Raw genomic sequence first — 13875 nt, 5'->3', positions numbered from 1 at the left:
TGAAGTATTGGGTGTTCGATTCTTGACTAGTGGTTAGAGAAGAATACAGCATTTGAAGAAACAAGGCTTACATGCTGAAATAATTAGCAATGTTATTGCCCAGATATACCAGTCTCCCTTGTCCTGCCCCACCCCCATGTCTATTCACTCACTCATTTATTTCACAAATATTTACTAAGCACCTCCTTTCTGCTTTCCCTGAAAGAGCCCAGGAATCTGCAATTTGACAGTCTCTGTAGATGATTCTGAAATCAAGATAAGGTTTGAAACTCAGTGCCCTAGGAGCTATTTCTCAGAGCTGCTAAAGAGAAAAGGCCAGGAGGGTGTCTAGGCCTGAACACTGATTCCTGGCCTCTGCCTTCAAAGATTCTCATTCACTCCATCTGGGGTGGAGCTGTGGGAGGTTCTCACGCACAGTGCAAACATGGACCACACTTCGAAAGACGTCGTTGAGAGGACTGCATATCATGTTTGTGGACCTACCCAAAACATTTTGTTCTCTGTCAATATATTATGGAGAAAATTTTTCAGAAAATTGTTTGTCCATAGGAGAGTTTGTGAACATTATGGCTTATTCTACCCTCCGCCCTGCAAAAAAAAAAAAAAATTTCAGTTCTAGAAAAACAGCAAATGTCTGTACAGTAGTGAATAGCCCCAAACACGAGTGTGCGCCTGCTCAGCTTCCCAGCCCCTCCCCGTCCTCGTCGCCCAGCTCCTCCTCCTCCTGAGGATACCGCTGCCGGAGTGCCCCCTGGCCTGCTGAGCCTGCTCACCTCGTCAGCCGGCCACTGTTTTTAACCCTGTACCCCTCCTAAACCGTGATAGACCCTCGTAAGGTAAACTGGGATTGAGTCTAAAGACTGGAATTCAGTCACACCAAAAGACATCTAGTTCACATAGGCAGTGTCTTTACTAGAAAATAAGCCCACACCAATCTCTGCCTTAAAAAGCATTCCCCTCCCCTCCCCTCCAAAAAAAAGAAAAAAGCGTGCAAGTGTTCATTAAGAGCATGTAATATGGGTTCCCGGGGCATGGAAATAGCTTAGTTCTTATAGAACTGAATAATGAGCTCTTATTGTTCTCATGGAATTCCATCCATATATCTACTCAATATACTATTAGTAGTATAGCTGCATGACATCATCAGATTTCCTATGGCGATCTTTTCTCACTGATGGAAAATGTTAGAATCCTGGAAATAATTTTTACAGTTCTATAGGGGAAAATATACCATAGGGCATATAACAGTTACTGTAATTATAAATGTCAGGCTGTGTAGCCTGCTCACTGGGTTGTGGAATAGAAGCAAGAGTTGCATCACATAGCTTGGCCGTGCAGACCAGGCACTGCTTCTGTATCATCCACAGGCAGCTTTGTGCTTCCCAGGGACGCTCAAAGAGCCAATCTGCGACCATGGTTCAGATTGTATAATAAATAGCTCAAGCTTCTTTCTTTCCATTCTTCTTCCTTCCCTTCCTCCCTCCCTCCCATCCTTTCTTCTACAGAGCCCTTCTCTGCAAAAAACAGCAGTCTTAGCTTCCCTCTTTCTGACATTCCTAAAATGATACAAATATGGTGATGCTAAAAGTGTTAACTGCCATAAAATGGTGAAGGTTTTAAAAAATTAGGAATTCAGTTTTTACTCTTCAGTAGACATAGTTTTGGATTGCAGTTTCAGATACAGTTATATCCTCTGGATTTTCAGATTTTAGGATGTATGTTCTTTACTTTCAATATTATATATTGATCTCCTTTGGATTCTAAACTTATTTTAAAAGCAATACTGTACCAACTTCATGTATTTCTAGTTTGTTTTTCCCTATTCTCAGGTTTATTAAAGATGGCTTCATTTTTAATTCATTTCTTTTATCTCAAGGTAAATTATGTCCAAACTTAATTTTGAGCCCAGGATTTGGTGGAGAAGTTTCAATAAAAATTGAATTAGTTACCAGTTTTATATTTGCCCCCCTTCCCACTTTTTTTTCTTTCTTTCTTTCCTTTCTTTTTTCTTGGCAGTGTCGAGATGTGAGAACCAGAGAGGTTGGAATCCAAGAAATTCATCACAAAGTGCGTCCATACCAGGTTAGTTTCTTCATTTTATAGAGAGATTGGGTCCTGTTCATTAATCTTTGTCAAGCTTGGGCCTACACCTGCTTACCAGTAGGACCAAACCCTAGAAGTTAATGAGTAAACTAAGAGCAAAGAGTAACTGAGAATGAGGTCAAGCCAGGAAAGCCAGATACGAGGGTGGCTCAACTCTAGAAGAGCCAGGTTAGGAAAACCAAGTTTGAACTTCATTGTAGATCACCACTGTCCAGTAGAACTTTCCGTAGTGTTGGAAATGTTCTATAATCTGTGCCATCTAATAGGATATCAGCTACCAGTCACATGTGACTTGAAATGTGGCTAGTGCAAAGAAGAACTTAGTTTTTAATTTTATTTAATTTCAAGTAATTCAAATGTAAATAGCCAAATGTGACTATTGGCTACCTTCAGGTAAAGCTGAGTGTCATGTGCTTGTCTCTGTGTGCAGCTGTTAAATTATTGCCTGTTGGTGGTGATCAAGCGAATAGATCAGCCATGTCAACTGGGGTTCCATACAACATGTTTGTGATGAATTAACTTCTCTCCTAGAATGACATCGTGTTAGCTGTTTGCCAGATTTTCTGTGGGGGTTAGCTGTTGTGTGGGAGCCCATTTGAGAAAGGCTAGAGTAAATCTGCATTGATATTTCTGTTCTCAAAATGAATTGTTTACTTGATTGACATTTTTCACATTTTGGATCTTTTGAGGAAAAAAGTAGACCCAAGCATAGTTAGTCATTTTGCCAAATTCTTGTGCAATCCAGTTATTCAGCAAACATTAAGTTGAAGAGGAGTGTCAGTATTGGTCTGTTTATTCACCTCACTGTGGGTCCAGTCCGCCCATTTTCAGAGTGTATCTGGGTGTGACCCTGCCCACATATGTAGCTTTCTCTGCATGCATTTTGCTTATATTTATGCAAAGTACAAGGGACACTTGAGCAGGAAGCAAGAGTCAAAAGCCCATGTAGATTGCTAACACAAAAGCTTCCCCAAAAGCCCCTCTCCGGTGATTGGATTTTCTTTAACATGTTAATCTCATAACTAGGCATACTATTTGAAAGGTCCTGTGGGATACTTTTTTAAAAAATTCCATCAAGGAATAAGTAACTAATAACACATTTTTTCCCCTAAAAGCAGGTTTTAGTGGAGGAGGTAAGGACTAGAAAAGAAAACCATTGAGTACCTGACAGTCCTGGGGCCTCAGGGTGCTCCCAAGAGCTGCACACGTGACATAATGTATAATTTTACCTTAGAGACTCTTCATGGAGGATCAGATTTAAATACGTGGAAGCATTTACTGAGCCAAACTCTGTAAGAATCACAAAGTTAATGAGGTGCAAATATTTATGAAGTTGTAAAACTGGTTTCCTTTTATATAGTCCACGAACAAGTCATGAACTCTCGTTCAGTGCTATTGAGAGGAGACAAGTAAAAAGAAACATAATTTGTGGTTATTTATTCTTTATCCCTAATCGTGGATATTAGTCTAATTAAACATATATAATTGTAGAAACGCACTTTGTTCTCTAATTTAAAAAAAAAAAAGTTTTTGCGTGGCTTTTTATGAAACAGGTTGAATTGGTAAGAAGAGATTATGTTGCAAATGGTGGCTGGGAGACGTTCTTATCCTATGAAGACCCCGATCAAGACATTTTGATTGGCCTCCTGAGATTACGGAAGTGCTCAGAGGAGACATTCCGTTTCGAATTGGTCGGGGGGGTGTCCATAGTCCGAGAGCTGCATGTGTATGGAAGTGTCGTCCCCGTCAGCAGTCGGGATCCCACTAAATTTCAGCATCAGGTATCCTGTATTCCATTTCTATTTGACTATGATTAAGAAATTGCTCAAAGGAGGAAAAGAGAAAAAGAATGGGGCAAGGGTGGGAGCAGAGGAAAAGGAGAGGGGAAATTCGGGAAGTGTAGAAACAGAGGAACCAGTATAATACTACAGTTGTTCAGAGATGTTTTCTCTTTAAATTGCTCCCCTTTGGGTGTGAGGGAGGGAGGAGGAGGGGAGAGACAAATTGAGACTCAGTCAAGTGGAATATAATAATAGACTGAACCATATGAAATTGCTATTTTTGAAAGTCAGAAATGGTCTAATACTGGCAATTTCGTATGATTCAACTATTTTGGGATCGAAGGAGATGATTATTTGAAAGAAAGCACTTATGAAATGTTAAAGCACTTCGTAAAGACAAGCAAGCTATGTGATATATATAGTGGAACACTATTCCACTCCCCCAAACAACCTAAATAAATAACTCACTTTTTTAAATTTCAGGAGAATAGGTTAAAACTGTTAATGGTGGATGTACCATAAACCCCCATATTGGTGATTTAAGAATATTGCCTGGTTTCAAAAAGCTTTTTAGAAATTGAAGGGGTGACTAATAATACAAGAGTACATGCCCCAGACTTTCATCACCTGGAGATTGCCTAGAACTTGTTTAAAAAGAGACAAGTTGAGAGGCAATTACCCCCTTGCTGTGACTAGATTACATCATCCACAGAATACCCTTTGATGGCTTTTGTTGCAGAGTTATTCCTAGTCTGCTACAGTGTGCTTTTGGTATAATTGAATAGTGAAACTTTTCTTTACACCCGTAAATGGTTTTTTGTCACTCTTATTTTAAAAGAGTTTAGCAGCTACGAAATATTACCCTTCTTGTTTTATGGACCCCTCTTAATGACTTCTTCCCTTCTTAATTCCCTAACCCCTCCATTGCCTCTTACAGGGATTTGGCATGCTACTAATGGAGGAAGCAGAAAGAATAGCTAGAGAAGAACATGGATCTGGGAAAATAGCTGTTATATCAGGTAACTGGGGGAGGGCAGAGTTCATGATTTGTTCACATTTTTAACTTGGTTCCACAATGAAAAGCACCTCAGGCCTCTCTTGCCCCCATTTATGATTATTATGTTCAAAATTGCGCAGAGCCAAATAGGGAAAGACTGGTGCTCAAGCACAAAGAAACTTCCTGTAAGCAGTTTGGCGGACTAGAGCTTGCAGAAGCTCTCCATCTCTTGAGTGGCAAGGCCAGTAATCTATATCCTGTCTTCCTCGTGGTGTGTCACACTGGTCTCCTGGGCTTTGTGCCCAGTTACTCTGTCTGGGAAAAATGAAATTTGATGATACGGATCTAAGAAAATCATAAGTCAGTGTGGAGATTTGTCAGTATCATTCTGGAAATTAAAATAGAACCTACTTGCCAGTATAAGATGTTTAAAGGCAGAGTTCCTTGCTGCTTAAAAATTGTTTTCAATGACTTTGTTCCTGGGGAACAGATTTCCCCTGTTTGGAAGCTTTCCCCTTACCTTGCCTAGGACGTCAGATAAGTGGAGAAGTGGGCGTGTAAAGGAAGGCCTGCTGTAAGTGGAGCAAGAAATAACGCATATGTACCCTTTCACTCATACTCTAGAGTGTCATATCCTCACAAACTTTGCTATTCTCAAGAAGCTAACATGGTGAAAGCCATGATCAATATTCAGGTTATTTTCCCTGCAGAATTTGTTTTCCCATTAGACTATGGCATTATTAAATGAAAGTTGAAACAACACTCTTTTAAAAAAAATCAGTAAGTTGTTGCCAATCAATAAATCAGTACCTTTGCCCAGATTTCAATGATTCCAAATATGGAAATGTAATGACCCAGGCTCACTTAATCGATTATTCAGTCTGGCTATGGTTTTTGGCATTATCCAGACAGATAATAAAGCATTTTTTAACATGGCTAGCTCTCTCTATGTTTCTGTGTTATCTTTAATATTCTTTTAATTGAAGTACAGTTGATTTACAATGTTGTACTAATTTCTGCTGTACAGCAAAGTGACTCAGTTATACACATATATACATTCTTTTTTATATTCTTTTCCATTATGGTTTATTCCAGGAGTTTGGATATAGTTACCTCTGATATACAGTAGGACCTTGTTGTTTATCCATTCTGAATGTAACAGTTTGTATCTACTAACCCCAAACTCCCAGACCATCCCTCTCCCTCCCGCTCCCCCTCCCCCCCTGGGCAACCACAAGTCTGTTCTCTGTTTTTTCTGTGTTATCTTTAATCACACTAAAGAAGTAGGAACTAAATGAGGCTCACCTGATTGGTGCCGATATTTGTAATAAAAAAATGTTTACTTCTCAATTGTTTAGCCTGTGGTTGACCAGAAGTCAACCTTTCCTGGTACCAGGAAAGGGCCAGACCGACTCAGAACTTTTTGTACATGTGCACCTGTGGATTACCCGAAATTTCAGTGGCCTCCTTTGCCAGCGCACTGTCAGTGTTTTCCGTACAGTACTTCCCAAGCGTTAATGTGCTTGTGAATTATCTGGAGATCTTGTTAAAATGCAGATTCTGACTCATTAGGTCTGGGGTGGGGCCTGAAAGCCTAGATTTCTAACCAGCACCCAGTGATAACCTATACTGATTGTCTTCAGACCATACTTTGAGTAGCAAGGTTTTAGTATTCTCTTCCAAATGTAGTATTCTCTTTCAAATCACTAAGGTAAAGATACTCTCTGTGACCCCGGCAGTGCCTGCATTCCCAAAGTCTGATATGCAATCAAGTGATTTTCTGGTATCTGTGGGAACTTGATCAGTTTTAAAACTGAAGGGCATCTGTATTCTTTTTTTTTTGGCTGTGTTGGGTCTTCGTTGCTGCGCGCGGGCTTTCTCTAGTTGCGGTGAGAGGGGCTACTCTGTTGCAGTGTGCGGGCTTCTCACTGTGGTGGCTTCTTTTGTTGCGGAGTATGGGCTCTAGGCGCGAGGGCTTCAGTAGATGTGGCGCGAGGGCTCAGTAGTTGTGGCTCATGGGCTCTAGAGCGCAGGCTCAGTAGTTGTGGTGCACGGGCTTAGTTGCTCTGCAGCATGTGGGATCTTCCTGGACCAGGGCTCGAACCCATGTCCCCTGCATTGGCAGACGGATTCTTAACCACGGCGCCACCAGGGAAGTCCCAGGGCTTTCACTTCTCCATTATATTTAATTTGCCTTCATGATATCTATCTCTTTTTAGAAATGTTACATGCAGAGAGGGGTGTCTGACTTGCCCGAGGTCACATTCAGTTGCCTGTAAGAGCCTCAGTTTCTGCTTTTTGAGCAGTGTCTTTCTACGTGGAAATCAGCATCTGTCCTCTTTCTAGCTTTTTGTTATACTCTAAATAATAGCTCAATTTCAGATCATCTGCTTGTAGAACTTTTAAAATAACAAGAAGAGACTTGCTAAAAATAACAGGGAAGAACCTTTCTGCTTATTAGTTGTCACAGTAAGACTACTCGGTTTCTGTACAGGGGTTTCTCTTGGCCAGAGGGTTTCTACAGGAGCAGCCCTGGAATGCATTCTTGGCGCTCAAGGGAGTTCTGTGTTACTTCCTGTCTCTCTGGTCTGTGAGCCTCCCCACCACTGCTCTCTGCTGGGGAAACCAGCTAGGGCCTTGACTTGCTGTTTGACTGACGATCTGATCACTCTTCAAATGAAAACACCAAGAACATTTACTCTGTGTGTGATGCATTTTATTTCTCTAATTTAATAATATATTACTGTTCTATTTAAGTTTCTGAATCAGACATCTGAGGTGTCCATTATTCAGAACTTCAAGGAGGGCAGATTTAAAGTGTTTTTTATCGTGTGTTTTTTGGTTGGTTTTTTTCTTCCATATTTGTTCAGTTGACTTTGGTCTTTCTGATTTAAGTACAATGCTGTGTGTGTGTGTGTTTAATTGGTTTTTGTAAAAAGTGAATTATTCTCCATAGGTTGATCCTTAGAATGCAAGTCTCCTTGTGATAGTACTGGTGCTTGTGTGCTGCATTTATTCACAAGACTTCATTAGATGTGGTGTGTAAGAAGAGACACTTGGACGGGGGTGTTAGGATTCTATTCCTGCATTGACAGTAGCTCTCCTTGTGATCTTGAATAATGTTGCTTGATCTCCGTGGACCTTTATTTCTTTACTAAAAATAAGTGGGTTAGGTTATCTTTTACAGTTCTAACAGTCTAGAATTCTGCCCCTTAATATCTTCATTTCTTTTAGTTATCAACAAGACCAACTGTGTTGTACTGATTACATATGAAGATTCTTTTCTAAAACCATATTAAGAGACCCTTTAATTTCATTAGTAATTGATCTCAGTCTCATTTAGTTTGGGGTATTTGATGATAAAGTTTCCCGTAGGTAGCTAATCCTAGCCATGATTTGTGGAGGCATGTCCTTTTCTGTCCCAAGTAGTGATATTTCATGACCCGTGTCCTACTTTTTTTTTCCTGACCTTGTCCTTGATTTGTAAATCCATCTTTGTTCTGGTCTGTAGGCTTTTGCATAACTCATACACAGTGGTGGCCTAGGTATTCTGTCCTGGCATAACTAGTAGCTTGAGTAAAGGGAGAGACAGATCATTTATCATTCTGGTTTCTGTGACTGTAAGAGGAATGCATTTATGTAGAATTTTTTTTTTAAATTACATCCTGATTCATTGTGATTTCCCTTCATCTTGCCAGCAGATTTTCTCTGTTTTCTTGGATTTATAATCTTTGATACTGCCTCTAGACAATATTATTAACTACACAGTAGATGTGATTTGAATCACTAGTCAGAAAGACTCCATATAGTCTATTTTTCCATATTAAAAAACAAATTGTTTTTATCTGTTACCTCAATATATTTTGTTAATAAAAGGTACATACTGTATATTTTATAGCTGATTTATCTTTTTTAAAAGACTAACTTTATAGCTACATGAGAAAACTGAAAACTTGTTTATCAGAGTCCAATGAAGCACTTTCTCAGAGTGACTTTTAAGTTTATTCATTCTGCTTAAGTATATAAAATTGTCTTAGTAAGTAAACTGTGTGTTTTAAAATTAACCATCAACTCTAAATGTGAAAATTAAACCAAGCACAAATGAAATGGCTAACTTCATCAACATCAAAGTCACTACACGTATTGAGTATCTCCTGTGTGCGGGGGACATGGGCTGAGAGGGCAGAGAGAGGAAGGAGGAGATGCCACCCTGCCTTTGAGGGATGTTGACATGGGGCCAGAGCAGCTCGCTCAGTCTTCACCCTGCGGATTGTCCTTAACTGCAGAGGAAGACAAATTTTTCCCTACTTAGACTATTTCTCAACTCAGGATTAGTTGCTTCAGCGTAAGAAAATCATCTTTTCCTACATATAAAAATGGGTAAATCAGTAGTATGAGAACAACCAGCTTATAATGTGTAGGCAGGAAATAACAGTTAATTGCTGCTAAATATCTAAGCTGTTAATTAATCTAAGCAGTTAATTAAGTTAATTAATACTTAAGTCCAAGTGCTTTAGTATCTTTCATCAACTTACTGACATAGCTTCGATCAGCACACATCTGTTTCAGATTAGCAGATCATATCTACTTAAAAGCCAGGATGTTTATCTACTTGGACGATCAGCATTCTTTCCTTTAAAAATGCTAAGATGGAGCAGTTTTTTCTCTTCCCTCTCATAAGTTGTAAAGTGCAAAGATTACACTGTAGGACTTAACCGTAACATTTGAAATGCCATTACTAATAATCACCATGGAAACTGGAGATCTCTGATGTCACACCGCCCGTACGATTTCTAAAAGGGCAAATATAACTGTCGATAGCCACTATTTAAAGAGCCACTTAATACCCCCAACAAAATGATTTTTTTTCCTTTAGGCAGTTTTGGCTAGGCATCAGATCCAATCATGTTCCTGTTTCTGTTTGCCAAGCTAATTGCTGTGCATCAAGATGAACAGCTATTCCCCAAGCTCCCCCTACTACCTTCGTCATAAGCAGTATCCTATTTGTGTTCTTTCAAGTAGAAAATTAACATGGCCATTGGCCAAGAATTGTACCAGGCTGACGGATCAAACAATGATGATGAGAAACGAGGAAAATGTCTGAGTGTTTGATGACAGAAATCACTGAAGTCAGAGGCTGATAGCCATTTTGTTTAAACCTATTAAAAAGGCAAAGAAGAGGGGAAAAGAGAAGAGCTTAAATACAGGGTGAGCAAACGAGTCACCGTGGGATGACATCGTTCTAGATCATGAAGCTCAGAGTTGTATGACTCTAAAGCCACATGTACAATCCCCACTAGTGAAAAAAATCCATGTGCCTGAGACTTACAGCATCCGATGTGGCTTCCTGGGACTGAAATTAATGGTCTTGTGCCCCAGAGCCACTGATTAATCAAATGATATGTGGGCATATATAGAAAGTAACAGTCGTTTTGTTTCAATGGACTACGAATGACTGAGATTACTTACTGGGCCCCAGAAACTTGGCCTGTATCCCAGGCTGTAACACATCTCCCTCCTTTTGAGGTGAAGGTAGTTTTATTCTTTGCATTATAATCTAGTTGGGAAAAAAAGGGTACATTTGTAACTAGATCTGTCTGGTAATGGACTTGTAATCATTACCAAAATGCCTAGAAAAGCTTTTCCTTATTTTGGCTTACCTATTTGCTAATGGACGCAGGAAGCCTGCCAAATGCAAACCAGTTTGTGTCGCATGTGTTAATATAGGACTTCTCAGAAAGGAAGGGAAAAGGCTGTTTGCTCTTTTATAGCTTCTGTTTCATCCCTTTACATAATATATCTTTTCATAAATTATCCCCTAACTATTCCCTAGTTAAATGCACATTATTAGGGTTCTCTATATATTCCTCTGTTTCTTTCATTTTGATATTCTAACTGTGATCATACATATTTCTTTTTTGGTGCATGTTCCAGTGGGATTTTGTTATGGTGGTGGTGAATATCTTTCTTTTCAAGAACAATAGGTACAACATAAAATATTGCTTTACAACAAGAACTTTATTAATTTCATCATCTTTATTAATCAGACTAGCACTGATGACATAGAATACTACTTAGCTTGGTATCAAATTAGCTAAATGTGTGCTAAGTGGTGTCTGTATTGCTGTGGAGGCATTGATGCATAGCTCACTTCAGGACTCTTTATTCCCTGACTTGATGTTTATTCATTTATAGATGAATCAGGTACCAGTTATATAGTACATTGCATATCAAGTGCATTGGACCCATCTCTCACTTGGCATCACATGACTATATTAATTAATGCATGTTTTTCAAATATTCCCAAATAGGCCATTAGTCAGTTTCCACTGTTTGGATCTTGTGGGCAAGTGAATTTTTGGTGACGTTTCCTAGGCAGAAGCTAGTGATACCAGTAGATATGCTGACACTGGAGGAACAGGATTTGGATTTGGCACGTGCTGTTGCTCTTCCCACGTGCACGCTGTCAAGTCTTCCTGTGTCTCCGAAACGTGCAGGTTAAAGTCTTGGAGGATAGCCTTGCTAATGTGGTTGACACACCTACGTTTGTAGACTTTTTCTCCCCATTCTTGTTCCTTTTTGTTTATGGGTATTGGGAATGATAGCTGTATACTTCTGCTTGGGTAGAGGAATAGTGTTAATATTATGTGGTTCCTAATAATATGCCCGAGAGGTCTGGGAGCTTTAATATAAAGGACCGCCTTTATTGTAAAGTTACATGCTTCACAGGCTTTTTTCTGAGCAAGGACTCCTTTTCCAAAGTGGTCTAGCCTGCATTGCTCACCATCTGCTGTCTATCACAAAGGCTCTTTTGTAGTTTGTTGCAGTGTTAACTCCTTACCAGTGTAACATTCATGTGATTAGTACTGTGCTTTTCTCTAAATGTTTGACATTGCTATAACCCATTCAGTTTGATAAAGCTTTTCTCTTTTAGATCTATTAGAGGCAGGGCTTTGGCAGATTCTTCCCGTTTGGGTGAGCAGGTAACTAAATAATGCTGGAAAATACTGATGCTCCCTTTTTTTAGCAACAACCAAGATACTGATATTATAGAGCCTTTTTAGTTTGGGCATTTCTAATTGCAGCAGGACATACACAGGGGATTTCTTTGGTCAGTCTGGCTTAAACTGTTGACTCTAACCAACGGCTCACATTTTCAAGACATTAAGTGGTGGATTTAGGTTTTAGATTGTAGCCACAGGATAATGTTTCCTTATGCACCTCATCCTGTGCCTCCCAATGCATCCAGTTGTTCAGTTTGTCCACCACTTGTGAATGAATCACTGATGTCTAGTATACCAGTCAGAAGCCCCAGGTCTATACCCTGTGTGGTCTGTTACCTCTTACTGCAAATCCTACTAATTAGTGGTTGTCTGGGTTATTTATTGTGGTGGAACACACCACCCCAAAATTTAGTGTCTTCACACAACCATTTTATTTGCTCAGTGATTCTCTAGGTCAGACATTCAGCAGGGCATGGAGAAGATGGCTCCTCTCTGTTCCATGGTGTCTAGGGCCTCGGCTGGAGGGGCCTGAATGGCTGGCAGCTGCTGGGGTGGCTTGCCTAGAGTCTGTCTTCTAGCTGGTAGCGGCTGCTTGGCTGAGACTGTGCACATTAGCACCTTGCTGCTTCTCCACATGCCTTGAACTTCTCCTAGCATGAAGGCTGGCCTCTAAGAGGAGGCAGGAAAGGCCTCGGCTTAGAAGTTGCAGAACATCTTATATGCATCATTTATCGCTGTGTAATAAAAAAGCCACAAAACGTAGTGGCTGAAAACAACAAGCAGTTATCTCATGGTCTCTGTAGGTGAGGAGTCCAGAAGGGACCCAGCTGGCTGCCTCTGGCTCAGAGCATCTCATAAAGCTGCATCTACAGTGTCAGCCGGGGCTGTAATCATTTCAAGATTCAATTGGGATGGAAGGGTCACTTCCAAGTTCACTGTATGGTTTTTGGCAGGCTTCAGTTTCTCACGGGCCGTTGGTCTCAGGGCCACCGTTCCTCCCCATGCCATGTGGGCCTCTCCGTGGGGCCGCTCATCACGTGGCAGCCTGCTTCCCCCAGCAGAGTGATCACAGAGACAGAATCCCTTTGACATGGAAGCCTAGTCTTCATAACCTGGTCTCAGAAGAGAGCCGACGAGTCTAACGCCACCTTCAAGGGAAAGGGATTACACATGACTGTGAATACTGGGAGACAGTGAACTTTGAGGGTCATTTTAGAGACTGCCTGCCACGATGTGACTTCTGCCCCATTTTTTTTTGGTTAAGGAAGTCATTGGGCCAGCCCAGATTTAAAGGGAAAGGAAAAAATCCCACTTCTCAAAGAGAGAGGCTCTGGTAGTGACCATCTTTGGATACTAAGTGAGCGAATACACTTTCATTAACTTGTGACTAATACGCATCCAGCCCTTTCTACAGGAAACTTCACGTAGCCTTCTCCCAGGACGGACTGTCTGTGGGCATACCTAGCGTCAGGGGTCCTTGTCCCCGTCCTGATACCAGTATTTTCATGCAGCCGTCACGCAGCACAGGCACACCTAACGCTGTCTTAAGCGGAGTTTGGCAGGCCGCACAAGAAGCACCTGCATCAGACCTTTGTCTGCCCTCTCTTCCGTGAGGACATTCCTCTGTTTCCCCTTACAGGCCTGTCTAAATGTCTCATGCTTTAGGTCTAAGATGTTGCCCATTTATGTCTTCCTTCTAGGCTATGGAATATAGAAGACCATCTTAGGCAAGGGTACATGCTTTCCCTAGGGAGATCTGACCCTAATCGACGTTCCTTCCTCTCCATAAATACCGAAGATAGTTAATGCACCTTAAAGTCTTTTTTCCCCCCATTTGGGGAAGCAGTAAATTGTATATAGCGTAAAATTTGCCATTATAACCATTTTTAAGTATACAGTGCAGTGGCATTAGTTACATTCACAATGTTGTGCAACCATCACCACTATTTCCAAAACATTTTCATCACCCCAGACAGAAACTCTGTACTCA

General features: G+C 40.6%; 1 protein-coding gene across 1 annotated transcript in view; it reads left to right on the top strand.

Moving 5' to 3' along the window:
• ELP3 (elongator acetyltransferase complex subunit 3) overlaps window positions 1-13875 on the top strand; it is a 106735-nt gene that overhangs the window by 74073 nt on the left and 18787 nt on the right. Inside the window, exons 12-14 of the mRNA XM_082402849.1 lie at window positions 2017-2082; window positions 3657-3884; window positions 4822-4903. Coding sequence (XP_082258975.1) covers window positions 2017-2082; window positions 3657-3884; window positions 4822-4903 — 376 coding nt within the window. The remainder of the gene's footprint in view (window positions 1-2016; window positions 2083-3656; window positions 3885-4821; window positions 4904-13875) is intronic.

Source organism: Balaenoptera borealis (assembly GCF_965194805.1).
Source record: "Balaenoptera borealis genome assembly, chromosome: 8".
NCBI lineage: Eukaryota > Metazoa > Chordata > Mammalia > Artiodactyla > Balaenopteridae > Balaenoptera > Balaenoptera borealis.
The sequence above is the reverse complement of the archived record's forward strand: the minus strand, read 5'-3'. Positions and strand labels throughout refer to the sequence as shown.